A 27,803-nucleotide genomic window follows, 5' to 3' on the forward strand; every position below is an offset into this window, starting at 1 on the left:
AACACATACTCAGCTATTTTGAGGCCACGAATTTTTCTTTGAAATTATCGAAAGCGCCACCTTTGGCAGAGTATTATTTTCTTCCCGCGCGCATTCCGACCGAGGGAAAAATTGTTTATATCTTTGCAGACAAACATACACCGGAAGTAGTTTTATTTACACCGCAACTGGGCATAATTGAGAGCAATATGTGATCCTTACGGTTCCCTATCGGACATGTAAAATGGTAATAATATTGGGAACCGATATGCGATTCCCACTCTATCTTCAATTCCCTACCACATACATTTTGCAGTAGGGTTTGGCTTTTTTTTGACCCCGTTGTTGATCACCCACTTACACCTTCCAGCCTTTCTTATTTTTAAACCTTCATGGCTAGGTGATCAAGTCTCCATTATTCTCTAGAAAGTAATGAGTACGAATTGTTTCATTCAATGATTATTCGGAGCTCTGTTCTTGAGGGTGGCAGTTAAAGGGGGTCAAAGTTGACGGTCCTTCAACCTTGAAAAAATACAGATAGTAAGACTCATCATATCGCCTTAACAACACACAGTTGCTTGTATTAGAAAAGTCGTGGAATTTAACGGATAATTTCGAGCTTGCCTAAACTGCATCAGCCTGATTTTGAGCCTGCTGCAGTTATCTTCTTTAACCTAACCGACCTAATATTTACATCCGGAGCAATTCCCTTTCGTTTCTGTATAACCACAGTAGCCAGGAGAAACTCCAGTAAAAGCTTTATATTTCGCGGACGGTAACTTGAATGCTTCTATCACAAACAAGAATCTTCTGTGGTGCCTTTTTGTATATCAACATGTTTTGTTTGTAGAATTACCCGACTTGAGCCACCGGAACTTCAAACTACCAACTGAAAGCGCGTTGAAAATGTCCCTAACAAGCACCGAACTCCCATTCCGGACTCCCACAGCACATTTTACCAGTACCCTTCAGACACACACAATCTGCACTAGCTGGCGTAGCTGTGGCCGCGAGGGCTGAGACAATAATAATGAAGGGGTTCATGACTGTAAAGTAGCGAGTAAGTCCATGCCTATTGGAAGTTCTTCGGGCTACCAAGTACCTGAATATAGCTTAATTTATGGGCCGTTTTCGTTATATGGGTTCAAGAGCAGGTTTGAGGAAGGTACTTCTGCATGTGGAGTAGTGAAGACTTGTTATCCGTAGTGTTTAAAGAGTCTGCGTACGAAGTTGTAGTGATACGGGAGCTCAAGTGAATAAATACTAGGTCAGAGACGAGTAATATGAAGACTAAACTTTCCGTTAAAAAGACCGAAGTATAATTGAACAATAACCATCTTGTTACTGTGTTTGTTAGCGCATCCTTTGCAACACTTGATGAGTCGCTAGTCAAACGTTGGTGGCTCGACTACTGTGTGTTGCTGCAACTTTGTTTTAGCTCAAGGGTTCTAAGTCGAGTCAAACCTTGATAAGTTGATCCATCATATACAGTCTATAAAGTAATGCTACTCATACTAGTAGCTATAAACACCAATAAAATGCTCACTTCTAGCTAAGGTTGACCCGCGACTCAGCTTTGTTGTGGGAATCTCGAGTCGGACAAGAGCATATAAAGCTTCCGAGTCAATGGACCGAGCTGGCCTACTTGGACTGCGATTCTTATCCTAGGACCCAGCACCCATTTGACTCTCTGCCAATTGGAAGTGGGCGGTAGAAAAAGGCGTCCGAAGCGGGATAGTGGCCGGAAAAAATGAATGTGATCGGCAGAAAAAAGCACCCAACTTTGAAGCCAGGCATCAACTCCTTGTGCTGAAAGCCTAAACCTGCTAAGTCATGCAGGTACGTGCCCAGTCGCAAGGGAACTGCCGTCACTGGATGAACTTTCACATGAAAGAAACTGTCAAACCGTGCTTTTACAGATAAGACTGGCACTTGAGTAATGAGCATGCATTTCGTACAAAGACGCTATTCTCTAATTTCATGTGCATCGTTCAGGTTTTATAGGCTACCTGCTGTCATAGAGACGTATTTTTTGTACCTGACCAGGTTTGTGGAATAAGTGATCTACTTCTTGCTGACGCGGAGACCAAATATGGGCGTCTCCCAAATCACTTACGTACAGAGCTTTCGCCATGAGGCCACCAAAAAGACACAGACCCGGCGAATTCTGTAACATAGTGGATGCAGCTGCAGTACCGATATATTCCGCCCCTATTCCAGTATAGCTTGGAAGTGGATAGTGGATATTTCGAGCTTTCTGCTCCAACTCCCGACCTGGTTAGCAACACATTACCAAGCCTACAAATGGGAAAACCTTACATTCAGTGCAGTGAGAAGACCCTTGACTGCAGTGTCACAACCAAACTCTTCTACTTTGCCACTTTTTACCCGAGCTTTGACGAGCTTTTCAGCAGTTATAGCATATTGCAAAGCTTTCCCGGTGATGTCTTCCTTTCTGATCCTGGGGTTTTTTATCTGCCGTATAGCAACTTGTAGACATCGCTCCATACCGGGCTATTTTAAAACATGACCACCAAATCCCAGGGTTTGAGAACAATGGAGCTGGAACACGAAGTTCATGAGCGCTGGGTTGAGAAATACTGTCCCTCCGGCCTTGAGAATCTGAGATCGCCAACGACTACCGGTATAGTGCTGTGGTTAGCTTCCCATGCCTCCTCTTCGTCTTGGGCTGGGAGCGACATCCAGCCGAGGCCTCTTGGTTCCTCCTGCGCTGTGGTCTATGCTGCAAGGAAGTCGTTACGAGGGGCCATATTTTCTCCCTCTCTCTGATAGAGGACCCATTCCATGACATATCCCTCCAATTGTTCCACTGCTCCCTAGGGGCTGCCGCTCTTCGACACTGTCCTGGTTCAATATCACATCTTAGATAAGTTTTGTCCCACCAAGAAGCTGGGCAAAGCCGAGGGAACAAGGGGGCTCGTCAATTCAAGGATTTAACATGGATTATCTGTATCCTTGAAAGCTAGAAAACGAGTCCGTACTAGATTGAGCGTTCGCTTGGCCAGATGATTTGATAGTGCATTTGTGAGAGGATATCTAGATGGGACTGCAGGGTCAAGGTCATCCATACGTCGAAGGAGCTCAATCATAGGGCGGCCACGACCGTTCATTTTTGAATCCTTACAGTCATGGACCGTTCATGCAGCTACATAAAGCACTTTCAGTACTTGGTCTCTTTGAGAGCTCATTGGTAGTAATGGACTCACTCTATCCTGCACCTAGTTGCCTTCCGCCCCCTTCAAAGGCCTCAAAGATTTCAGTTTTATTGTAAACCCAAGATCAGCAAGGCCGGGAAGACTTTTGGTTTTGTGATTTCTTCCACGTCATCTGACTCGGCTGGCTTGGATGAGGTCTCTCTATCCTTCCGTTTCCTTGACTCGGTGCATTTTGTAGGCATCATATCCTCAAAGAAAACGTCCAGAAGAGTAAAGCTAGCCTGTGAGACGAGTAGCACGTCTTGTGCTCGTATGCTTGCTTCAAACCTTCAAGGACCTTAGAATGGCAGAATCTCTGTTATATTGAATAGCTTGTTCCAGTTCTAGATTGTCAACGTGGGCGGCGGCAATGGAAGTGAAAATGACTTCATCTCCATGATACATCTTGTAAAAGTAAAAAGACTGGATGCGTAGGTCTGATGGGGCGTCTCAACTTTAAAGCGGTCGAGTACGCGGCAGCCCGCAGATAAACCCTATTATGGAATTCCCGCTCCACAAGAGATCAGAGGACGTGTCTATGCTTTGTCTCGTGCCGGGGTCAAATGACCGCTCATCTGTTTCTCAGCAGGCCAAGCAGGTGAGAGATGTAAGGAGTTATTCAAATAAGTGGTGAGCCGGGATGGAGCAAAGTTCCCGGTGTCTCGCAAATATTTGGACCCTACAGGCATGAGAACTGCAGGTGTGGGGGAGCATTCTGCTGTCGGTTGCTTTTATGGATTCGGTAGCCAATTTGTGGCATGTTAATCATCCATCGACAATCAAGCTCTCAATACCGCCGTAGTTCCTTGCGTTGGACATCCCTCTGTCCCTCTGACAGGTGTGCATAATGCGATGCATCATTCTAGGTTTTCTTGTGAGTTCTGGGCTGTCAAGGGAAACTTTTCTGCCTTGTGCTGTTTGCGCTACTACAAAAGCATAGCCCACTCATGTTATCCTCTGGATATTTAGAATGTTTCAGCTTCTAGCTATATGGTACACGACGGTTTGGTACGAGCCTTAGCCTTATACGGTGGGGGCTCTGCGGCTTACGTGTAACGTTGCGTACCCCCTGTTCGGCACCCCCCCTGTTCGGCACCCTGAAAATCTAACAACGAAATGCCTACTTTTATAAGCTGATTTAAATATAAAATTATCAACGGACAAAAATACAATCGTTTTCACGCTTCTCCGGTTCATTAACCTCTTCTTCATCAGCTAAAGGTTCCAAATTTTCTATATCCTTTTCCTGCAATCCAATAATGTTTTGTTTGTTAACCAAAAGCTCGTTTGGATCCGGAACCACCCTCCTCCTTTTAACCGGCCGTATTGCCTCCAGTTGTGCTTCCAATAAGCTGATTTTTTGCTGGGCGCTAGCCAAAAGGGTATCTTTAGCTTCGAAGCTTTTTTGGACTTTTGCAAATAAAAGACGTGAAGTAGCGTTGGTTTTGTTGGATTGGGAAAGTTTTTGCAGTTGAAATCGGACATATCGGGTCGTTTTAGGGGTTTTCCAAATAAGTAAAGACGGGTCGTTAATTTTTTGGGCTGGGCTTTCCGGTGTTTTATCCCTTTGCAAACCGTTGTTTTTATCTTTTATAACGTTGGCATTGCTATTTTCTAACAAAAAAGGGTTTAAAAGTGGTTTAACCAAGTTTACCGGCCATAACCCCGTTGTACGCCAACCAGATTGAATGGTTTTTGCTATAAATGCTTTTAATCTGGCTTTTCGATAACAAAGTAGGAAATTTCGTTTTCCAATAATTGTTGAACAGCAAAATTGGCTAACAAATCCAAGTTGACGTCGATAAGCTTCTTTTAACGGCCCAAAAACCGATAGATCCAATGGTTGGAGAACGTGTGACGAATGAGGGGGTAAATATAGGAGTTGAATATTGTTTTGCAAGCAAAGAAGCATAAATTCGTCCGTTATATGTGATCCATGGCCATCCAAAACTAATAACCGCTTTTCAGGGGTTAAAGGTTGGGTATACGGAATAAACACTTTTTTTAACCATTCGATAGCCGTTTCGTTATTTGTCCACCCGTTTTCGGTTGCGTGAAATTTCCAATTATCGAAAAGGCTTAAATCCGTCGGAAACCATTGTTGTTGTACGTTTTTTCCCTTAAATATAACAAGGGGAGGGAGGGCAACGCCCGTAGCCGATATACATTCGATTATAGTCGTCCAACCCCGCGTTCCGGGCTCTTTCCGTTGCAACGGCCGGATCCCGTTAAGCCCTAATACCAGGCCGTTAGATCCTTTACCTTCCATTATACCGGTTTCGTCCATATTCCAACGGTTTTCCGGTTTAATAGCGTTAATAACCGGGTTCGTAATATAAAGCCACCAAGATTTAATTACCTCCGTAGTAGCGCCATTAACCCGGGCGTTATTTATTCGACGGGGCCTTTGGGTCTTAAGGATTGGATAACGAGCCAAAAAACGAGTTATCCAACGTTTTCCAAGGCCTTTTGTCTCTCCGGCGGCTTGAAGAATTCGTTCGGCAAAAAAGCGTAATTCTTGATGCGTTGGCGGAAGCCCTAAAGCTGTTTGGGTAAGTACCCAATCAGCCAAATGCTTTTCCTGTTCCGTAGAAAGCCTTTGAAAAGGGCTTTGTGCTTTTTTATAAGTTTGAGAACCTTTAAGTCGATTTTGAAGTGTAGACCTAGGTATTCCCCATTTTCGGGAGGTTTTTGCAATTGGATTGCCATTATTGACGTCGTTAATTGCAGATATAAGCTGTTTTTCAGTATATTGCTTCATTGGAAAATGGAGAATCAAGATTAGAAAAAAGTAAATCCAAAAGTGAAAGATTCATCGAGATATTTATAATAGAAGTTGGAGGATAAAAATAAAAGTGTTGTTATTTTTGGGTGCCGAACAGGGGGGGTGCCGAACAGGGGGTACGCAACGTTAATGCCTGCCAAAGGCCGAAAGATATGGGGGCCCGGCCCGGCCCACTGGCCGGTGGGTATAGTATAGGGGCCCGTAATGGCCCATAGGTTTTCTGGGCAGGTTACTGGGGGCCCACGGGCTCGCGGGATTGGTCCGACTTGGGTAACCCGCGGGCTTTATATACGATTGACGTTGACGGAAAAAATAATTGAAAAAAGTATTCATTATTAAATTAATAATATTCTAGTAGGTATTACGCCTAGTCCATTAATCTTTGATAATGAAGTGAAAAACTAATTATTGAAGGGTGTCTCAACATTTTGAACATAAAACTGGTATATCATAACCGGGTAAATAATACGTGTGCACGTGGCCGAATGGAATTTTGTGGCTTTTTGGCTTATCAATACCTAGGTACATTAATAGTGGCGAGCTGCACTGGGAAGTATTCACTCAATTGTAATTTATTCGATTTGTTGTTGTACAGTGGATGGTGGTGGCCAGTTAGTGGCAGTGCCCGATATAATTTTGAAATTGAACTTTTTCAGTATTCTTCGGTACGTACTTCTTTTTTTCACAAATGGTGCTTTCTTCCGTAAGAACTTTAGTTCAAATCTTTATTTCAACTTTTGTATTCCGGCATGTTAGAATAATGTTATGCAGAAGATCGAGGACCCCGGTACCCTCTTTAACTACTTGAACACGTTCGCCCTTAAATAAATTTACCGGCGAGGATTAGCCTTGTATATTTACACAAATCGGAAGTCCGCAAACCGGGCATAAATATAAGCAAGATACCTAATAAAATGCTGTTATTGGGGACAAATCAAGGGAGGTACCTAATGGGGCTTAACAATTTACGTGTAGGTACAGGGTAAATTCGAGTACCTTCCTCACCGTATATTTGTTCAGGGGGCTATATGCAGTATTGACCTTCACTAGATGGGTCATTTGACTTTAGTGGTAGCCGTAAAAGTCTACCTCCCCATACCATGATTACAACGCTGTGGGCTGTGTAGATGTTCCAAATTTTGATGATGGTTTTACAAAAAGTCATTTACTGTGCAATAGGTTTTTGGAGCTCACCATCAACAGTTAAATTGAAAAGCCCCATGCATGCATATACTATTATAGGAATTTTCTTTCTTCTCTTTTTCACTTGCCCAATAACATCTGACTTCATTGTCTGAAAAGAAAAATTGTTCTACACGTTGTGGCTATTTAATTAGCCGACAAGACGGGAATGCTACACAGAAATAGTAGCGGTACTTTACATAGCTAAATTAGGATTTCGGTTTATTAACACAAATCAGGGAAATACTATGACTCAGGTAAGCTGTGTCCTTTCCAGTCATGCGGGTTCTGCAGAAGAGACCACTAAAACCATGCTCAGCCTATGCCGATGAATTGGGCTTCCAAAGATAACTATCCTTTTTTTAGCAACACTTACAAGCTTATCCTGCTCAAAGTACGCTTTACTTATTTATATTCCACGGCAAATTTTATTATAGAGTTCATCCACACCACCTTCTAACCACCTGCTCCCGCGAGATAATCCTCCACACTGTTTTTTCTCTCTTTTTTTTAGCAGGTCACGCTCATTCAGAGAGTTTATCTAACATCGTCTTTGCAAGATATAATGCGTCTACTTTCATTTATTTTTACCGTGGCGCTCTTATCGGGGGGCGCCATGGCTACCTTAGAATCGGAGCCAACTCCTGTGAAAACATTATATCGAGTTGATTTGCGCGAACCCGCACTTATCAAACGTTATTGTGATAACTTCATATGCTACGGATATCTCAAAGAGAATCCTGAGAGCCATTGGGGAATAACGTTAACCAGCCGGAGGGCTGTTAATCGATTTCTCGACAAGTTTTTCCCTTACAAAGAGATTCCCGTCTACATTATCGAACTGCTTGATACCGACAGCCCAAGATACCAACCTCATATGAGCGCATCGGAAAAAAAAGCATTAGATTATTTGCGAGACCCAAAAGTCCCAGGGTATAGGGAAAAGTATCCTAAGGGCCCGCCTGAATGGTCAGAATACACTACGTACTTATTTGACCTGAAGCCCCAGATGAAAGAGGCAATAGAAAAAGCATCGCAATTACTCGGACCCCAGGCCATTGCCAATCAGAATGATCAAGATCGCGTCCTTGATACCCCCTGGAAAAAGGTTGACGGATATCTCTTCCTGTACATTCGGTTCAAAACTCATATGGTTAACTGGAACATCTTTTTTGTTCCTTACAACCCGCTCCCGGGACCCGAAATTGTCCACGCTACTGGCCGTGGTATTAACAACATTGCCAGATGGGTGTTAGGAATGAACCCGAAGGCACCTCCTTCTCTTCTTATACCTCCTAATGACCCTGGCACATCCTGGAATAAGCATGTGATGGCTTATTCCCGTGGCCCCCTCTATGCTATGGCGCGTTCAGGCGTATGGTAAAAACCTGTGCGCCTCGATGTTGCGGCTCAATCACTTTTTTGCGGCATTGATTTTTCAATTACAACCTCAACCTGCCGTGGCCCGCATGCTACACACTGGGTCTTGAAAAGAAATTTTCAAGCCTGTCGTTTCTTTTTGGTGTCTTTGGTTTCTTTCCTGAAAGAAAAAAAATACCCTTCTATATCTCTGCTGGAAATAAATACCAACAAGGAAACGAGGGGGAAATTACTTTATTGTTACTCTATTATAAGTGTCTACATATATGGTGTAAATAAGTTTTTCGATTAAATTCTTTCAATGCCAACATCTTGACAGGGGTAAATGTTAAGTTGATATTAAATTGGCCTATTTTACTTAACGCAGCTGTCGACCAAATCGGCGGCCAAGCAATTTCGAGACCGTGTTTTATGCAAGGCTGTTCAGGAAGGCTGCTTGCGTAAGCCAACAACGGCCAGATATATCGGATAAGTCTACATTTTCAAGTCAGTACTAGATGAGATCACAGTACGGTTGACTGCAAAAAGATTGAAAAAGCTCGGCCAGCCATCATAAGGCGTCACTCAATGCTTCGCGCAACCATTGTCCGTGACGTACCTAAAGGCCACAGAAGTATACCCAGGCACATATCGTTTTTAGCATACCCCAAGCCGAATATATCGTTCCTACATGTCAGCAACAGCAAAAGATCTCTCACGGCAGTATCGAGTACAATTGCCGTTTATTACCAACCAGAAGGCCTTTAGAATCACGTACTTATTCACCAGATGAGCAACAAACTTATCTCTCTCCACGTGAACGTAAAGTATATTATTATAAATGGCCATTCAATCGTAATCCTGCTGCGCCACTTTAACCCCGCATGCAACGACGCTTTCGGTTCCACGGTCCCTCTTATGTGGCCTCTATTCATTACACTGAAAATAGTACTTATGCGGCGTCATGGGAATTTTCCTTGTGCAAGGATTAGACGCATCTATCCAGAGCATACTTACTTGTGACATCCAGTTTAGGATACTTTGCACAGTGCCTAATATATTTAAGTTCTCTAATATGTACCTAGCCGGATACTTTCATGACATTTAAAGCAGAAAAAAAAACGTGCAAGCTGATAATAGTCGTTTCGAGCGAATTGAAATCTTTCCGATGTTTTGTAGCTTTTTTGAGCAAAGCTATAATTGGAACTAATAATTTAAAGTCCATTCATCAACCCTGGTTCCGCCTTTCTCTTTATTTCAATGCTGGGATATTACAAATAGCCACACTAAGCAGAATATGCTTGCAAAATTTACAAAGCAAACTTGGGCTCGAGTCAAGGCATAGATACTGATAATTTGACTTTATGTACAAGGGACGGCGTTCCCGGGGCCCGAATCAACAGAGCACGAAGGGGATAAACGCCTTTTAATAAAGACGATCTTTGTACCGCCTCGCTGCAAAAAGAAGTCTTTCAACAATCAATCACTCCATTTACACAGACACTAGCTATTTATACAACTATTTCACATCTATCACCTTTATATTATTTACTATCACATTTTGCAATATTTCTTTGCAAAAGTCTTCAAATACACCCAAAATCCACAAACCAGTTTTAAATATGCGTCTGAGCCTTTTTGGATTTGCAACTTTGGGCCTTCTGCCTGTATATGTGCTGGCAACAGAGGAAATGCCATGGGATTGCGAAATCACAGTAGAAAACTTTGTCGACGGCAATTACCTCATTTATTATACAAGACCGCCGAGTGAGGTCGAGCACACTTTCGAAGACGGAGATTTTACTTTTGTCGTCAACAAAGATTGTGAAGTAAAAACGAAGGGTAATAGGCAGCCCCGCTCTTATACTGTTACAGGCAGCCAAAGTGCAAAACGTCCAATAAAAGTTCTTATTGGCAAAGGACCATTTATTCCGCCAAAGCCCCTCCCAGAGGAAATGCCATGGGATTGCGAAATTACAATATTAAACGACATTACCGGCAATTATGATTTTTATTATATAAGACCGCCGAAAGAGGTTACGTTCAATTTCGAGGACGGAGATTTTATATTTATCGTTGACAAAAATTGCAAAGTGGAAAGGAAGGGTAATATGCGGCCCTATTCCTATACTATTACAGGTCGCCAAACTGAAAAGCGTCCAATAAATGATCTTTTTAAAGAGGGACCATATATTCCGCCAAAGCTCCGCCCAGGGGAAATGCCATGGGATTGCGAAATTAAAGTATTAAACTTTATTAACGGCAATCACGGCTCTTATTATACAAGACCGCCGAGTGAGCTCGTGCACACTTTCGAAGACGGAGAGTTTACTTTTGTCGTCAACAAAAATTGTGAAGTAAAAACGAAGGGCAATAAGCAGCCCCGCGCTTATACTCTCAAAGGCCACAAGAGTGAGAGGCTTCGTCGAATAAATGGTCTTTATGGAAAGGGACCATTTATAAACCCGGAACATTGAACTAAACAACCATGGGAAAGATAGCCGACAATGCGAGTAATAACTGGTATAAAAATATAAACGAGGAAAGTTTACGTTGCTATAAGCGCAAGGATGGAAAACGATTTCGGGTTCGCACCTTTTCAATCATGGCTATTACCACCACCACTACTATAACTGTCGAATTCACCATTTCTATATCACATGATCGTTCAAATACGCAAGGTTCCATAATTTAAAGCTCTATGTCTGCCGCTCTACAAATAATCCAGATCCGGACTCAACTTCCATTGTCCCAATATAAGAACCGTGTATATGCGAAGTATTTTGACAATTTCCGTTTGCAGTTACATCTTTGTGTGCCTGGATAACTGTGCTAATCCGTGGGTAAATTGGGTTTTGTCGGTATGCGCATGTGCTTTACACTCGTTTATATAGAGATTTTTAAATAGCCGGTATTTTAGTCAAGTTCATTATACTGCCGGCAAAATTTCATCGGTCAAACCCGTTAAAAACAATATTAAACAGCATTTTATAAAGGACTGTATGCAAAAGTCGGGCTCGACAATTATACAAAAAGCTCAAATAGTATTTACCATTTGGAGGTAGAAATTCGGCAGCCTCGATATTTATGTTCAACCTTCCGGGGATCCGGCACGTGCCTTGTTGGTCCACCCTCCGCACGAAAGCAGGGCGCCCACCTTTGAGGTCGGAGATATTGCTAGTCCTAACGGGCTGCAGTAGGTGCCCACATTCCTGGAGCCTCATTCTCGTACACGAGCTGGGCGAGCGTGTAGGTGCGGAGCTCCGAGACCATGACGGTCGAGTTGAGGACGACGACGCGGTGTGCCCACGCGTCCTGCGTGGGTAGAGCGATGTACTCCTCGCCGGTGATGGCCGTGACGGCGTCGTTGAGCCCCACGCGGATCAATGCGTCTCCGGAGCTGCTGCTCAAGAGCGTGGTCGACAGCAGCCACAGCCCCGGGCCCGCGGCCTCGGTCGTGGCGTCGGCAATGTGCAACAGTCCCGCGTTGAAGCCAAGCGCGGCTGGCCTGGTGAGCTGGAAGAACTCCAGCTCTCCCGTCGAGGGGACGACACGGCCAAAGGTCCCCGTGCCGCCGGTGGAGTTGCCAGCCAGACTGAACCAGACGCCGCTCAGCGGGCCGGATGTGATGGTGGTCATGCCGACCGGGGTGTTGCCGACGCTGGTAGGGATTGGCAGCTGCTCCGTCTCGCCACTCGTGATGTTGAGGCGCATGATGGAAGATTCAGCATCCTGGGTGACGTAGATGAGGCCAGTGGACGGGTCTTCTTTGATGAAGACAGGGCTGTTGAGGCATGGGTACAGGATGGGGTCGGTACCGTCGACGTTGACCGAGAAGACAAAGTATTCACCCGTCTGCTCGGAGGCGACCTTGAGTCCGGCCCAGACACGCCCATTAATCTCGAAGATGGAGTGCGGGCCGTTGCCAGGCTCCGGCACGTCAATGGTCCTGATGACGGTTGGCGCCTCGTCAAGGCTTCCACGTCCAGGGTCGATGAGCTGCAGTCTGTTCTCCGACTGCAGCGAAATCCAGATCATCCCTGGCTCCTCATCTGAAGGCCAAATACCGTGGAGCCCAGCCCTGTCGTTGGAGCCCATGGGGAACGAGTGGTGGCCTATGGGCTCCTCGGTAACGGAATCCAGCTGGATCTTAACCAGTCGGCTGTTTGACATTTGCGAGAGGACGAGGAAGTCGGTATCGGGCACGCGCGCGAATTCGTGCGTCTCGGCCGCCACGGGTAGCTGATACTCGCTGAAGCGGCGACTAACGATCGGCCCTGTGTCGTGATCCCGGCTGAAGAGCTTCTCCAGGAACGGGGGCAGGGAGAATGCGCTGGCGAGATCACATTGTGCCAGCAGGGCCAGAATGAAGACGTTGAGTATCATTTTGGATGACGACGTGAGAAAATCTGTGACAGTTCTACTTCTGGTCCTGGCTTGTGATAATATTGACGAGGTTGATCTTACCATGGGCACCTCTGCCAACTTATATCGAATCGACCTGAACTTGACTCCGCGAATCCGAATCCTTGTGCTTGCGATGGCCGACTATACGGACTTCTTCACGATCCGGATTGACATCGTATAAGCGTATAGACAAGAATCAAGTTTATATCGTATAAGCATTTGGAGAAAGTGGCTGAAACCGGCAGGGCTTCATTGGGGTCCCGTGGCAACACGCCATCGGCCGTCATGGCCAAATTCGGCCAATAATAGTTGTTGAATTGGTCTTCTTTTTCTTCGAAAGCTAGCTGCTTTTCAAGAGGGGCCATTTTTGTAGGATCCAGTAAGTAGTGGTTACCTTGAGGTGGCTCCGGTGACTTGATATGATCATTCTAGCATTCCAGGAAGCACTTCTTGTCATGCCTTTTTAGTGTCTTGGCTCTTTTCCTTGTGATCCCTCGGTGGAAATTTGCAACAGTTGCGGCCTCGCGTGTTGAGTTCATTGGCTAGCAGTGATCATGAATCCTCGGGTGTGTTCATTCTCCCAATACAAATCGCCATGCTATCAAGAAGTAGATTTCATTACAGTACAAATAAGTGTCGGTACATGACGCCAAGCCAAACCGCCCAAATCTACGCAAAACCACGCGAAAGGACGTCGGGGTAGGGAGTACAGTGGGTCATGAAAAATAAAGGCAAGAAGTCAAAAGCTCACATACAAAAGTCCGAGATTGATACTTTTCAACTAATGTATTTGTAGCAGCATTAAGAGTATTGCTGGAAAGAACACATCTTAAGTACTCAAGTATCTCTTTTAAATATGATACTTATCCCGGTATACAAGTTTCACATCACCTTAAAAGTCTCCAAGCAAAAAGAATCGCAAATGTTGCTGTTGGAGCGGGTGTTGGTGAACCGTATAACTCTCGCGCAAATTCAAATGGCGTAAGATCTCTGCGTCCGGTGGTTATGGGGTGACTGCGTATTCGATGGTTTTCTACCGGTAGTAGTTATTCGTATTGGTAAAATAACCACATCTTACATTTACTCCTGGGATATATCGGATTTGATGTGCATGTCCCTGTGAAGAAGAAATGAGGAAGCAAAGTAAGTTACTTTAATATTGTCGCCGAGTGAGTGTGAGAGCTCTGTACCATATGCTACTCATCAAGAGGAGCCGCCAGTAACACTACACCAAAACCTCCTCTGGTTGGGCGAACAGCCTGGCTTTTTCTGAGTGACAGTGACATTGACCATCACGTCCGTCGGCAACCCCGCTTTTTTTTTCTTTATATTGTCAAGCTAGAAACGACATAGTATACAATGAACTCAAAAAGGTTCCAGGTCGGACTTTGACTGTGTAAACTCTCCGAATGGTGCTCATTTGCTTTTTCTGGGTGATCCGGGTAGATCCTGCGAGTTGACAGTCTCAAAGGCCGGGCTTTGTTTGGAATTCATCAAATCAACCCTCATCAAGTACAAAGATATGATACAATACCAAATTTCTTCAAGTCTGTGGCAATCCCATTTATTCCTAAAGCGTCTTCACATGGAGTCACACGCGTGAGGACAAAGTCCGCCACGAAGTCGTATAACGTTGAGTTACAGCGGGAAGGCTAGCATAGTAAGCTAGGAATCATTACGAGCCCGCTCCCTCATGCTTAGTCTCTTGGCCTCCACCTGATCACATAGACACTTCATTCTCTCATCTACCCGGAGGCGTTCCCGCTTGGCAGGGGTCCTCGGAAGAAAAGATCTACTGTAAACGTAGAAATGTGGGCCATCTTGAATGGGGAACTCCGAGGCGACGGTGCTATTGCTTTTTCGGAGGAAAAAAAAGGCGTTGGTTGTCAGTAGGGCCGAGTGCAAGCCCGAAAAGCATGTACCCTGGACGCCTCGGACTCTACTCCGAAGGGGTTGACCAATCAACGTTTAGGAGTGGTCGGGTTGCTTGAATTGCTGGACAAACACGAGGAAGGTCGATTATCGTTGCCTGCAAACAATAAAATTTCGAATCCGGCAGGCTGATACTTGACAGAGGATCTCCATATGTGCTCACAGAACTTATTGAGGGAAGACGTGCGTATCAGGATCTGCTTTTTACACAAATGGGATATTACTATTACTATATTGCTACTGAATGACCTCTATATAGTCACTCTCTCGATTTAGTACTTCATGTTCCTCAGGTACACCGATATCCTCGCCAGCGGCGACCGAGAATCATCAGTATCGGCCGAATCTATGGAATGCTCCGAGATTGAGGCCCTCCCCTCCTTGACAAACTTGGGCCACGTGTTAGTCAGGACCAGGTACTTGATGCTGTTCTCGGCCGCGTCGTACACGCTCATCGAGAACTCTTGTGGGATTTCCCCAAAGTACTGCGCACGGCCGCGATCTTCCGTTTCTGTGGAAGAAAGCCCATCCGAGGACCCGGCCGCGGTGGATGAACTCGAACTTCCATTTTCGACCCAGTCGGACGTCTCAAAGGGAACAGCTGGGTTTTCAAGATGATGTCCGTCGCCGTACAGGATCCGCGCCGCGTCCTCGAAAATGTCCTCGAGTCGACGGAGGTCGTGCGACGCAATGTTGACCTGGAACTCTGCGTGGCGCGGGCTGATGAACTCTGCATAAATGTGTAGCGCTTGGTTGAAACGTTTGCGGTTGATCTCGGGCTCGCTCTCATCCTCGACGTCTTCTTTTTCCGATGTTCCCGAGGTCCCTGCCTTTCCCATCCCCGAAGACCTCAGCCGGTTGCCCTCGGCCGACTTCCAATCCGCGACGGCGGACAAGAACCCAATGTTCTCTCCAGAAAAGTCTCGCAGGGCTGAGAACTTGCGGAGCGGCTCTGGATTCTTTTCGAGCACGTAGTCGAGCGCCCCCATGGTGAAGACGCTCTCGGATTGTCCAGTCGCCTTTTCGACATCGGACAGGAACTTCCAGCTCGCGCCCGTCGCAGAGCCGATCTTTGTAGAGTCGGTGACAAACGAGGTCCTACGCTCTGGGTTCTCGCGTCTTTTGGCCTCCCAGTTGGCTATGGATTCAAGCGTTTCCTTGCGCAGGGTCTTGTGCATGACCACTTGCCAGCAAGGGATGAAGATTGTGAAGATTTCGATGAAGTTGATGGACAGGCAGATCCTAGGAAGGAGTGGTTGTAAGCTTGGCTACTCTTTGTTTGGGTTATGTTTTTTTTATGGACAGTTGTGATTTGTGGCTCACCATTGAGGAGGAATAAAATATCTGTTCACTGGCGCCATTGCTGGAACGTACACTGCAACCAACCACATGGGAGTAGCGGGCAGGCTAATCTGGTCAGTAAATGGTGCAATTGCGGGGAAAACTGGACAATATGTCTGGTCACATACCTAGCAATACAGCAGGCAAGCGTCTGTAGGCGCCATCCCTGAGTGTCCTTGATCTCGCGAGACTTCCAAAGAATAACAGGGGCAACCATCCAAGCCCAGAAGAACTGCCAAAAGATGGACGGCCACCACTCCCAACCCCTGCCCCTCTCCATTGACTGCTGCATAGGGGTACCTGTGACCTCGGTACCCGGAATACCAAACCAAGGGTGGTATTTGCGGGAGACCAGAAACATGGTGACAGTCAAGATAAGCTGAATAGTCTCATGTCAGTCTTGATCCTCAAAACTCACGAGTCAGGACTTTCCCTCGTCCCTCCAATCACGCCATCTGGATGTGAGTACGCACCTGTAGGAGCATCCCTACGCACACAATAGCAACGATTCTGGTGGAGTAATCCAGCTTCCGAAACCTCCCCATCAAAGTCTTGTCCTTGCAGCCACACCTATGCTTCTTGGGTCCGGAGTAGGCGGTTGCCTTTTCGGCGTACCTCTTTTGTGCGTCGGCGACATGAAGGAAGCGGCTGTTTGACGCGTGGAAGAGGGCGATCCCAAACGGCAGGTAGAGACCCATGATCCAAAACTCGATGTTGTCTGGAACGTAAGCGCCGATGGAGAGGCCGATCTGGCAGGAGAGCCAGTACAGGTGGAGCAGGATGACGGCGCCAAACGACAAGCCCAAACCGCGAATCTTGAGGAACGGCATACGGCGGTTCTTGAACAAGAATATCATGCCGCAAAGTACCATCACCGTCCAAAATCCTCCCCAGGCGACCCAAAAGAGGGCGACCGGCTCCGAGTTGAAGGCCGGCGCCGGTGGGGCTGCCGCCGGAGGAGCTGCGTGTGCTGCAGTGGAGTTGTCCATTATGCCGATGCTGCGAGCAGTAGTTGTTTTTTGCTGTTGTTGTTATTGAGAATTGGCCATACCCTGTGCTGGTGAGGAGGGCTTGATGAGGCCGATACTTTCTGTTGAGGCTTGGGGGTCGTGTTTATATCTTCAAGTTTAACGTTCCAAGCAGAGAACTTGTGACAAGCTACAGCACCTAGCCCTGGCTTCTAAACGTAGGTTCCATCTGCAGGGGTTGTTTTTCGTGCATTGTTGTGATGGGCACGGCTGAAATACGGAAAATGCCGAACTACTAGGGAGCGTTTTGCAGATCCCTTCAAACACGCGTGACGAGCACCGCTAGCTCTGTCTGTCAGGCTATACTGTTAAACACTTCTTCTTTTTTTGCGGGAATCGTTGTTTGTGACGAACCTGCACTACCATCTGCATGGCTAAATCTGACTCAGGAGTTGAGATGCTTCTGTTGGAAAATAGGCCAAGTCACCCCAGGCTATTGGACTACCCCATACACCAGACTGTCGATCGCTTCTACAAACCACCCCGTGGCTGAGTGCAGCATTCAGACTTTTGGCTTGCAGATCTTCTACATAAGGTGTCTCAAGCCAAAGATCTCAGAGTCAACAAGGCCTTGGGGCTACGCTAACGGCGCAATCTGCGGAAATTAGGGAAGAAGGTTAGGAGGGTTCATCACCCGAGGAGGATGAAATGTCAAAGAAGACTACCTATCCAACGTTCTGAGCTAGTCTGAGAGGAGGAATGTCTGTTTTTTTTTTCAAACTTCTCGTTTGCATTTCCAAGAAACAACCTCCTGGCTGGGTACTTTTTAGCACTGGTATCCGTCGTCGGTGTAGAACTTGAACGACCGTTGCCGTTTGTGGTAAAAGATCGACACTAGAATCTACGGTACCAACGGGTATGGGAAAGCGCCTTAGCCATCACCGTGGGGTTGAGTGGGAAAACGCGCCACAGAATGTATGTCTAGGAGCTAGTAGAGTTAGCTTGGCTGCGGATGTCAAACCGGAAGATGCACAAAAGTACCCGATCAGTAACTATCACTCTAATGATTGGTTGATCGAGCCACAGTTAGCGTCATGGCACGACGTCGGCCAAATATCAGAGTTTGTATTTTGTCTCTAGGAGTCGACCTCACGTGACTCCATCAACAACTTACAAAGGCTTGGTGTTTATTATTCCCAGGTCTATTCTTGGATCATGTATGTATGTCTCTGGGTTACTGGCGCCTTCTAACAAGTTAGATCAAGTTTTGCTTGGCTGCGGCGGATGAACCCCTGATCAACGCAGCATCTCTCGTTGTTATACTTTGCCACTGCATATAACTTGGGATAACTCACCTACCTAGGTAGGTAGGTAGGTAGGAGACAAGGTATTTACATGATTGGATGCAAATTCGCCAAGACTCCACACGGAGCTTCCGTACCTTTCCCACTATGCTTGCCACAACAGTTACACATTGTTGCCTCGAAACGGTGACTGCGCCTCACCTTGCTCAACAACCTAAGGACCTAAGATACGCTAGTGTGATTCAGATGAAACTTTATGTTTTTGTTCAAAATAGAGCAACTTGTCGACGAGGAAGGACAGAGGCTAGCTCACTTGGACTTTTTTTTCGTAAACATAAGGTATCTAGGTACATACCTATGGATTCATATCAACTAGACCCTGAGATTGATGACCTACCTCCTCAGTATAGATCACTCCCAAGTGCCCACCTGTCACGTACCAGAGTCAAAATAAGGTCCCAAACGTAATTGTGACGACATCCAACATAGTCCACTTTCCCCGCGGCGTCAAGCCCTGCCACAATTTGACGGCGCACCCCCGGCCAAATAAATCGGCAAGTAGACAGGGCAAACCGACTTTTTCTCCATTAGCCTCGGGTTGTTTCTAGCTCAAGATGTGCAAATAAGTCTGGAGATTTTTTTTTTCAAGTCAAAAAGATTGCCTGAAACCTGAAACCCGAAACTAGCTTGGAAATAATTTAACGAGATATTCATCACGACAAACTATTGAGCAAATAGCCATCCCAAGGATCATCAAAACTTCATATCCCTCTCACCATCAACCGCTCCACGACCATGACAGTAACTCTTCGCGGCCACTGTGTCTGTGGACAAGTAGCGTACCGCGTCGAGCTCGACTCGGCAGAGGATGCAAGAACATCACTGTGCCACTGCACTAGCTGCAAGCGGGCCTTCGGGACGGAGAACGGCGTGACGACCAAGGTGAGTGTGGCTTGCTCTGTGGAATGATCACTAGTAATCAAGAAAACAAGACAAGAAAAAAATCTAAATTGCTGACATTACCTAAACAAAACAACCAACACGCAAACATTCACCAGGTCCCACTTCAAGGCTTCACCTACACCCAAGGCAAACCAAAACAGCACAAACAGGACAGCAACGGCGTGATTCGGGAGTTTTGTGGCGACTGCGGCGCATACCTCTGCGAGTACGGAGAGGCAGCGGCGGAGAAGTTTCGCTATGTCGCCTGGGGCACCTTTGACGACCAGGACCGCGACAAGGTGCCTCCAAAGGGGGAGTTTTTCTGTTCGCAGCGGGATGGTTGGATGCCAGAGGTGCCTGGGGTCTTTCACAAGCAGGAGATAAAGCAATAAAGGCGGTGGGTTCCCCCAAGAGTATGGGCCTAATGCTTACGGTGCGCCCACATGGAATGTTGATATTATATGGCTAGCTTATCACATCTGCATTGATAGCATACAGCCAACTGTTTATCTACATACCTACCAATGGTGCAACAATGAGATTGCTTGTCTTCTCGGCTCCCCATGTCGAGCATATATTCGCTAGTTGTTCCCCTCATTCTCTTTCGTAAGACGTCAGCATCTTCTCTGCATCTCGGCACCCAAAGTTGACGCCCATCAATGCCCGTCCTGCCCAAATAGGGTACGGATCAGCGGTGGCATAAGCCTCGGGTTGCACATAACGCAGCAATTTGCAACCCTATACTCAACTCTAATTGGCGGACATCAGGTTGCCAAAAAAGAGAATGCATCTCCGAATCGAAACAAACGATAACAGCTGCCACACTCACAACGTACCTACACGACGCAAGTAATCCTTGGTGGAGCATGAGAAACTCTCGACTGCTTTTCTTATTTAATGGAGGCGTTCTTGATACCTTCCCCAAAGCGGGATGTGCGATTTTGTCAAGTTAAAAAAGTATTTGCCATTCCTTCAAATCTCGAAACTGCAAAATGAGCAAACACTCTATCCTGGAGAACCTTTTGGGTCCCTCATCTCGCCATGAAGGCATCTTACATCTCGAGCTCGCGACCTTGATAAAAGGCGGCCTTGGTGTATATGTGGCTTGGCTCATAGGGCTTTGCGTGTACCGGCTCTACTTCAGCCCTCTTGCCGGATTCCCTGGAAGCAAGCTTGCGGCGGCCACGGGCTGGGTCGAGACTTATCACGAAGTGTATCGTGGCGGGCAATTTGTCTTCAAGATCCAAGAGTGGCATGAGAAATACGGTGAGTTGACATCCTGTCTTCACACAAGCCGAAAAAAAAGATGCTAACGTCGTCACCCTTCGACAAGGCCCCATCGTCCGCATTGGACCGTCAGAAGTGCACATCTCAGACCCAGACTGCGTAGACGCCATCCTTGCCGGCGGGCCAGGAGCGCAATACGACAAGAAGAAGGAGTGGAAGCGGCGCTTCGGCGACGAGCACTCGGGCTTCAGCACCATCGAACACCACCACCACCGCCTGCGCAGGTCGGCGCTGGCGCCCTTCTTCTCCAAGCAAAAGATCGCCGGCGTCGAGCGCTACGTCGCCGACAAGGCCCACCGGCTCTGCGATCGACTGCAGGCCGACTACGGCGGCGGCGTCGCCCCGGCCCTTCTCAACAAGTGCTTCGCGTCCATGACCTTTGACATCGTCACGTACTATGCCTTTGCCCGCTCCTTCGACTACCTCGAGCACCCGACTTTCGACGCCGACCTGACCAGCTCTGTCAAGTCGCTCGTCAGGTCTTGTCATGTCATGGGCCAGTTCCCGTGGATGTTGAGCTTTCTCGAATGTCTACCGCGACGGGTTGCTGGCGCGTTGAACCCGAGTCTGGGTACATTCAACGTGTTTATAGACGTGAGAATCTATCTTCTCCACATGTATCTCTTTTCGGTCTTGCTCCTCTGTAGATAAGACACCACAAAACCGGTTGCTCGTTTCGGATGTGGACACTCCTTCTGACAAGATACACTTGACTGCTTGCAGCAAGTGAACAACCAGATTGAAGCCATCAAGTCGGGGGACAACCAGGCGTACAAAGAAGTAGCGCACAAGACCATCTTCAAGGAGCTTTTCGACGCAAACCTGCCTCCAGAGGAAAAGACGGTCGAGCGGTTGAGACACGAGGGTAAAGCTTTTCCATTTATGACCACAAGCCCCTCCAACCTCCCAAAAGTACTTCCCGGTGACTAACAAAACTCCACGACAAAACAGGGGTCTCCATCGTCGGCGCCGGCGTCGAAACAACATCAAACGTACTCTCCAAGGCCGTCTTCTGGATCCTCAACGACCCATCCATTCACCAACGCCTGACCGCCGAGCTCGACTCTGTCTGGCCCGACTCTTCCTCCGACCAGCAGACCCCGCCGCTGTCGACCCTCGAAGCCCTCCCCTACCTCGGGGCCGTGCTGGACGAGGCCCTGCGGCTGTCGTACCCGGTGACGGGCCGGTCGGTGCGCACATCGCCGCGCAGCCCCGTGACGCTGCACGTCGGCGGTCGTCTGAACCCCAAGGGAGAGACCACCGCGGTGCAGCTGCCTCCCGGCACGTACTTTAGCACCAGCATGTACCTCACGCATCAGGACCGGACCGTGTGGGGCGAGGACGCGCTCGAGTTCCGGCCGGAGCGGTGGCTGGGTGGCGACGGAAAGGCGTTGAGGAAGTATCTCGTCGCCTTTAGCCGCGGGCCCCGCATGTGTCTGGGCATGAACCTGGCGAGGGCAGAGTTGTTTATCGGGTTGGCTGTTGTGGTTCGTCGCTTGAGCATGGAGCTGTTTGAGACGACCGAGGAGGCGGTGGCGGTCGGGGCGGATTACTTTGTTCCTTTTCCTCCTGCCGGGGCTGAATGGGTCAAGGTACTGGTCAAGTGAGAGGTGGTCGCGCTGGTGGTCGAGTGGTTGTGTAAGATTGAATTGTGCTTGAAACTATCTCGATGGGTCGATTGAATGTACTGCTCTGTTGGATATCCTAGCATACGCTCTCGTCAGCAATAATGCCGAAAAGTATTTATACCTAAAGGTTTTTGCATGTCCAACCATGTCCTGTAAACTCAATCATATATTTTGTTCCAACGCCCAGCAAACCTCAAAAGTATGTATATATCAACAATACAATCATATAGCCGAGTAAGAGTCACAAATGATCATAGGTAGAAAATCTATAAACAAATCGCAGGCTTCTTGCAAACCCGAGGCAATTTATTCCTTGGCCTTTCATCAGATATTAGTACATATGGAACGGTTGTCAATATTACACAAGGAAGGACTCTCTGGCTGAGCTGAAAGGCCTAGTCTAATCCTTAACCAACAAAATCGTTCAGACCCTTCGCGTCCTCAAACTTGACCTTTCCATCCTTACCGACGCTCGCAACATGGATGCCAGTAATCTTGCCACGTGTGACTTCGGGTGCTTCCACATTGGGCTCGGGCTTAGTGGCGAGCTCGACCGCGCGCGCGGCCACGCCAGCCTCGCTATCAGCAATCTCGTTGACGTCGTCGTTGGTCAGCACTTCGGTCACGCGCACACCCCTACTCGACATCAGAATCGTTGCAGGGCCGCGGAACTGCAGGAAAAGCCGGTCGCCCCTGATGGATCTCCTCGTTGCTGTCCGAAGGCCGAATAGAGCGCGGGCGATCGTCTTGTACAAATCCGTGTCACGCATCGCGGTCATAAAGTTGGATAGTCGAGTTGGTACTAAGGTGGTCATGAAGTTGGTCATCGAGGCCGGGAGGGCGGGGATCTGCACCCTCAATGGACTGGCGCTGCGCAATCGGAACGGCAGCGGGGGGTTCTTGTCGATCGAGTAGGCTGTGACGTGGCTTGGATGCAGTACTATCTCCTCGCCCTCGGCCAGCGTCACCTGGTATACCTGGCCGGGACTGGAGAGCGCAGCCAATCCCCTACCTGTAAGGTGTGTGCTTCCCCAGTGCGCAAGCGACAGCCCGCGTTGGACGCGGGGAGAAGGTACGAGGGTGTGGCCGGTCCATGCTAGGAGCGCGTTACGCTGGGTCACCATCCAGTCGGTCGTGCCATCCAGGTGAAGGATCGAGAAGGTGGTATTCGGGGAGGCGGTGCCGATCAGTGCGGTTATCGGGGTTGTGGAGGTTATGCGCTGATAGAGGAACGGAACGCCCAGGAGGGCGCGGCGGAGGGGCGAGAGGAGGGATAGCGTTGATTGGGCCTGGCAGAGGTGACAACAATGTCAGCAAGTGGCTTGAAACATGAGCAATGCCCATCTGTCTGGTGACTATGATCGTTCTCACATTTTCAACTTTGCCGGCAACCGAGACTAAGGTACCTCTTCTTGTGTAGAGCTTTTGGGAAGGCGAAAGGCTGACGGAGAGGAGCGAGTATGGCGATCCGAGTACTTCGAAGCTGGCGTCTGAAATATAGGCAACAAGACTGTCAGTATTGCAGATTTATCTGATGTTCAATGAGGCTCTACTAAAGCTAGGACTGCCGTACCCGCAGTATCTCTCCTTGTATGGGCCTGGCCGGGAGCTCCCAGTAAATCCCTGCTATGTTTGGGAGTGATGGTAGAGGGCGCAGCCGAGATCTGGATCGCACGGCATTGCCGACAGAGGAATCGAGGCCGTAACCTGGGCCTTAATGCCGGTGTTGACCGTATCATGGCCGACTGACCATGCATGACTGATGTGTGATGTGGCGCTGCGTTGCGACCACGGACGAGACCAAGGTCGAACTCGCAGGTGCAAAAATCAATTGCATTGCTAGGTCAGGCCCAATGCCGTCACCAGCCGGCAATCAATGAACCGCATGAATGGTTACCGCATTGGATCCTCACGTGACCCAACCAATTGCATTGTCAGACATCAATTCTCAGTGGATTTGCACAGATCACAAAACGAACCAGGTTGCCGCTAGCAACGTTCCCGGTTGGCAAGGTGAACCTACCAACCAATTGAACCGAACGAACCGAATTTCCAATTGGCTTTAATCTCAGTAGATGTGCCACGCCACTATTGAAGCTCTGACCAACGACATTTCCTTCCCGTTGAACAACTAACTTCCTTCTGACATTGGCGACAGGCCATCATAATAGAGACCTGAGCGCACGCGTTGGCTTCTTTCCTTGGATCGTTCTTTTTCTTTGCCTTTTTCTGTTCGTTCGTCCCATTTAGCTTCTATGGTTCCTTAGTTGGCAATCTTCAGTTGCAATGTCGGTTCGCGTCGTCGCCAGGATAAGACCTCTCCTCGAGAAGGAACTCGAAAAGGATATTATTGTTCGTCCTCACGGCCAAGAAGGGAAACAGCCAAATGTCGTCAAGATCCCGAGCCCGAAGAATCCATCTGAAGAGTTTTCTTTCACCTTCAACAGCGTCTACGACCTGTCGACTTCACAGGAGACTTTGTTTACATCCGAAGGTGGGTTGGTTCTTTTGGGACGAGGCGCATCACCTATAAAATGCCGTATTATTGACACTAGACTTGCTTGTTCCCAGTTGCTCCTCACGTCAAATCCCTCTTCCAAGGTCTCGACGTCACGATTTTCGCTTATGGCGTCACCGGTACCGGCAAGACGCACACGATGCGCGGTGGCCTTAGACTGGCAGAACGCGGAGTGATTCCCCGTCTTTTGTCTGCCGTTTTCCGTCGCGGTAAAAAGATCATGAAAGACTCGGACGGCGAAACGATCGTTGACGTTGCCCTGTCATACTACGAAATCTACAACGACAAGGTCTTTGACTTGCTCGAGCCCCCAGAGAAGCGAACCCCGTCAGGCCTACCTCTGCGTGAGGCCAACAACAAGACCTATGTCGTTGGCTTGTCCGAAAGGCAATGCGTAGACCTCAAAGACTTTGAGAATCTCTACATCGAGGCAAACAACAATCGTGTCACGGCAGCTACCAAGCTCAACGCCCACAGCAGTCGCAGTCATGCTATTCTTCGCGTCAAGGTTACTCAAACTACTGGGGACATGGTCAAGGAAAGCACAGCCTCTGCCATAGACCTTGCCGGATCCGAAGATAACCGCCGCACAGACAATGGCAAGGAGCGTCTGGTCGAATCTGCGGCAATCAACAAAAGCCTGTTTGTTCTTTCGCAGTGTGTCGACGCCATATCTCGCGGCGAGAAGCGCATCCCGTACCGAGAATCAAAGATGACAAGGATTTTGTCATTGGGACAGAACAATGGCATCACCATCATGATCCTCAACCTCTCACCCATGCGTGCGTACCACCTCGATACTCTCAGCAGTTTGAACGTGAGCTCGCGTGCGAAACGCATCGAGGTTCGTGAGATCGAGAACGAGGTTGTGTATAAGCAATTCCCTCGCACCAACTCTGGCGGCCCAGCCTTAGGCAGGCAGCCGCTACGACCCCTTGCCAACGCTCACAATACTGCCGCCATCTCCAAACCCGGCTCCACATCTGCTGCTGACAAGCCAGAGAAGGAGAAGCCTACGAAACTGTTCAGTGTCTACAAAAGTCCCGCGCCGGCAAAGCCACCCAAGCCTGCTGCACTCGCTCTGGCCAACAAGCCTACCACAGCCAACATGTCGATGCCGCGGGCGAAAGCAGCGCCGGTCAGCCCCACGAAACGCAAGCCCGAAACGACTGAGTCAAACCTCAGCATCCCACGCCCCTCAAAACTGATCCGCCCTTCACAAACCATCCCAAGGCAGCTGCTTGCCCCCTCGGCAGTGCCATCCTTTCCTTCCATGACTGCTGAGCAGATCGAGGCTATGGTTGAGCGCAAGGTCGCCGAGGTGCTGGCCGCTCGTGCGGCTGCCGAAACGCAAGCTGCACCTGCCGAACCTCCCAAGGAGATCAGTGAGGCCGTTCAGAAACGGCTCGACGAGCTGGAGAGGAAAATTGCCGACAGCAACCGCGAAGACGATGGGCCTTCCCAGGGTCTTCGACTCATCCTGCAAGCCCGGCAATGCAAAGAACAAGGCGATGAAGAGGGTGCCCTCCGCGCGTACGAGGAGGCTCTACGCTTCTTTCCGGGCCAGGCCAAACTGCTCCGCAAGATTCAAAAGCAAAAGGTCATCCTCGGCATTGTTGATGATGAAGAAAAGCCCCAGCCGGCGCGCGTAAAACCCGCCCGCGAGGCAAGCACGGATAGTGACTTTCACGGTACGGATGGTGATGTGGACGACGACGGCGATAGCCTTGCAGAGGAAAAGACTGCGCGCGCACCACGCAAGAAGAAGCAGACCCGGAGGGCGGTAGCATCGGATGGCGAATACCCGCAGGAGCTTATGACGCCTCGCAAGAAGCAGCTCCTCGACATTGTCAACTCGCGCAACACGGAGCTAATCATGAGCCTGACGGGGTTCGGAGCCAAGAAGGCGCGCGATTTGGTTGAGAACCTGGCGCTGCTTGCCGTTGATGGCGATAGCGACGCGCCGCAGATTAGCAGCTTGGCCCAGCTGCGGTCAGTCCCTGGCATGGGTGGGCGGACCGTGGACAGGGCTTACGAGGGACTTGGTGCAGGTGCACCCGAGACTGTCACGGCGTAAAGCTGTTGGACTATTTGCTCGTCTCGGTCTTTAAATATCGGGAGTTTGGTGGCATGGAGTGTTCTTTTTTTCTCTTCATCTCAAACATTGCATTGGCGAGGCGTTTTACCGGGGCAGCATTTTTCTAATCTTTTCCTGCTGCGTATTGCTATTTAACAAAGTTTATTTTGACTTTTCGCCTTATTCCCCTTATGCTTCAATTTCGATTCGATTACTTTCTATTCTTCTTTTTTCTCTTGATGCGTGCATTGCCTGGCTGGCGACAAATACCGTCATCCCAACAGACTTGCTACCGTTGGTTAATGGAATGACTTGACTTTTCTAAACATATGATATTACTGAGGATAGTTACTCGCCACTTTTCCTGCCTTTTCGGCCTATCCTCGGGACAAGTCTGGGTAGTTGGACGGGTTGTGGACATTAATAGCAACCAGGCAAGATTCTCATGTTTTCAAATCAACTACCTTGAACCTAGATACCTAGTTATCTAGGTATGGTAGGTAGGTGAGGCGAAACATGCGCAACTGCTACGAGTGGATGATTTTGATCCATAGCGGGCAGAACGAGGAGAGCCGCCAACAATGTGCGATTCAATCGTCACGTTCGCCCTTATGGCTCAGTGGTAGAGCGCATCACTAGTAATCCACTTATTAGCAGTGCATTACAACCTATGATGAGGTCCTAGGTTCGATCCCTGGTGAGGGCATTCCGGCTTGTCCGTTATTTTCTCCTTTTTGCATTTTGTTAATTTTTCTGACTTTTATGGCGTTATTCGTACGTCCTGTTTTTTATATTTCTTGGATAAGTTTGCACCTCGTAGGAGAGCAAGTTTGCCGTAGTCGACAATAAATAATTGTTGGCCAATGTTTTTTTAAGCCC

At 48.2% G+C, this 27,803-nt stretch overlaps 8 protein-coding genes across 8 annotated transcripts; 5 read left to right on the forward strand and 3 right to left on the reverse strand.

Annotated features, from left to right (window-relative positions):
• Positions 1 to 8,170: 8,170 nt before the first annotated feature.
• Positions 8,171 to 8,545, forward strand: PgNI_09116 (uncharacterized protein; the record flags this gene model as incomplete). The annotated part of the gene is made up of 1 exon (XM_031129105.1): positions 8,171 to 8,545. The coding sequence occupies one exon, from the start codon at positions 8,171 to 8,173 to the stop codon at positions 8,543 to 8,545; it is 375 nt and encodes a 124-aa protein (XP_030977501.1).
• Positions 8,546 to 11,703: 3,158 nt separating this feature from the next.
• On the reverse strand, positions 11,704 to 12,906 carry PgNI_09117 (uncharacterized protein; the record flags this gene model as incomplete). The annotated part of the gene is made up of 1 exon (XM_031129106.1): positions 11,704 to 12,906. The coding sequence occupies one exon, from the start codon at positions 12,904 to 12,906 to the stop codon at positions 11,704 to 11,706; it is 1,203 nt and encodes a 400-aa protein (XP_030977502.1).
• A 2,225-nt stretch (positions 12,907 to 15,131) lies between these two features.
• Positions 15,132 to 17,189, reverse strand: PgNI_09118 (uncharacterized protein; the record flags this gene model as incomplete). Its single annotated transcript, XM_031129107.1, has 4 exons — positions 15,132 to 16,101; positions 16,183 to 16,266; positions 16,329 to 16,579; positions 16,674 to 17,189. The coding sequence occupies 4 exons, from the start codon at positions 17,187 to 17,189 to the stop codon at positions 15,132 to 15,134; spliced, it is 1,821 nt and encodes a 606-aa protein (XP_030978058.1).
• Positions 17,190 to 18,971: 1,782 nt separating this feature from the next.
• On the forward strand, positions 18,972 to 19,907 carry PgNI_09119 (uncharacterized protein). The gene is made up of 2 exons (XM_031129108.1): positions 18,972 to 19,414; positions 19,531 to 19,907. Exons 1-2 carry the CDS (start codon positions 19,268 to 19,270, stop codon positions 19,804 to 19,806), a joined length of 423 nt encoding a protein of 140 aa, XP_030977866.1. The 5' UTR covers positions 18,972 to 19,267; the 3' UTR covers positions 19,807 to 19,907.
• Positions 19,908 to 20,181: 274 nt separating this feature from the next.
• PgNI_09120 (uncharacterized protein) lies at positions 20,182 to 22,455 on the forward strand. The gene is made up of 4 exons (XM_031129109.1): positions 20,182 to 20,680; positions 20,748 to 21,295; positions 21,425 to 21,566; positions 21,653 to 22,455. The coding sequence occupies exons 1-4, from the start codon at positions 20,407 to 20,409 to the stop codon at positions 22,306 to 22,308; spliced, it is 1,620 nt and encodes a 539-aa protein (XP_030978341.1). The 5' UTR covers positions 20,182 to 20,406; the 3' UTR covers positions 22,309 to 22,455.
• A 23-nt stretch (positions 22,456 to 22,478) lies between these two features.
• Positions 22,479 to 24,167, reverse strand: PgNI_09121 (uncharacterized protein; the record flags this gene model as incomplete). The annotated part of the gene is made up of 3 exons (XM_031129110.1): positions 22,479 to 23,618; positions 23,701 to 23,819; positions 23,903 to 24,167. Coding segments are annotated over 3 exons (1,266 nt in total), but the record flags the coding sequence as incomplete, so codon positions are not given.
• PgNI_09122 (uncharacterized protein) lies at positions 22,809 to 23,244 on the forward strand (the record flags this gene model as incomplete). Its single annotated transcript, XM_031129111.1, has 2 exons — positions 22,809 to 22,938; positions 22,991 to 23,244. 2 exons carry the CDS (start codon positions 22,809 to 22,811, stop codon positions 23,242 to 23,244), a joined length of 384 nt encoding a protein of 127 aa, XP_030978339.1.
• Positions 24,168 to 24,353: 186 nt separating the features above from the next.
• On the forward strand, positions 24,354 to 27,494 carry PgNI_09123 (uncharacterized protein). Its single transcript, XM_031129112.1, has 2 exons — positions 24,354 to 24,823; positions 24,901 to 27,494. Exons 1-2 carry the CDS (start codon positions 24,616 to 24,618, stop codon positions 26,922 to 26,924), a joined length of 2,232 nt encoding a protein of 743 aa, XP_030978338.1. The 5' UTR covers positions 24,354 to 24,615; the 3' UTR covers positions 26,925 to 27,494.
• Positions 27,495 to 27,803: the final 309 nt, after the last annotated feature.

The sequence above is a fragment of the Pyricularia grisea genome, assembly GCF_004355905.1.
Source record: "Pyricularia grisea strain NI907 chromosome Unknown Pyricularia_grisea_NI907_Scaffold_7, whole genome shotgun sequence".
NCBI lineage: Eukaryota > Fungi > Ascomycota > Sordariomycetes > Magnaporthales > Pyriculariaceae > Pyricularia > Pyricularia grisea.

Excerpts from the sequence above, each read along its gene's own strand:
- PgNI_09119 (XM_031129108.1), top strand. The coding sequence starts at position 19,268 with ATGACAGTAACTCTTCGCGGCCACTGTGTCTGTGGACAAGTAGCGTAC. Across the intron at positions 19,415-19,530 it reads AGAACGGCGTGACGACCAAG|GTCCCACTTCAAGGCTTCAC; the intron begins GTGAGTGTGGCT and ends AACATTCACCAG.
- PgNI_09120 (XM_031129109.1), top strand. The coding sequence starts at position 20,407 with ATGAGCAAACACTCTATCCTGGAGAACCTTTTGGGTCCCTCATCTCGC. Across the intron at positions 20,681-20,747 it reads AGAGTGGCATGAGAAATACG|GCCCCATCGTCCGCATTGGA; the intron begins GTGAGTTGACAT and ends CCCTTCGACAAG. Across the intron at positions 21,567-21,652 it reads CGAGCGGTTGAGACACGAGG|GGGTCTCCATCGTCGGCGCC; the intron begins GTAAAGCTTTTC and ends ACGACAAAACAG.
- PgNI_09123 (XM_031129112.1), top strand. The coding sequence starts at position 24,616 with ATGTCGGTTCGCGTCGTCGCCAGGATAAGACCTCTCCTCGAGAAGGAA. Across the intron at positions 24,824-24,900 it reads GACTTTGTTTACATCCGAAG|TTGCTCCTCACGTCAAATCC; the intron begins GTGGGTTGGTTC and ends GCTTGTTCCCAG.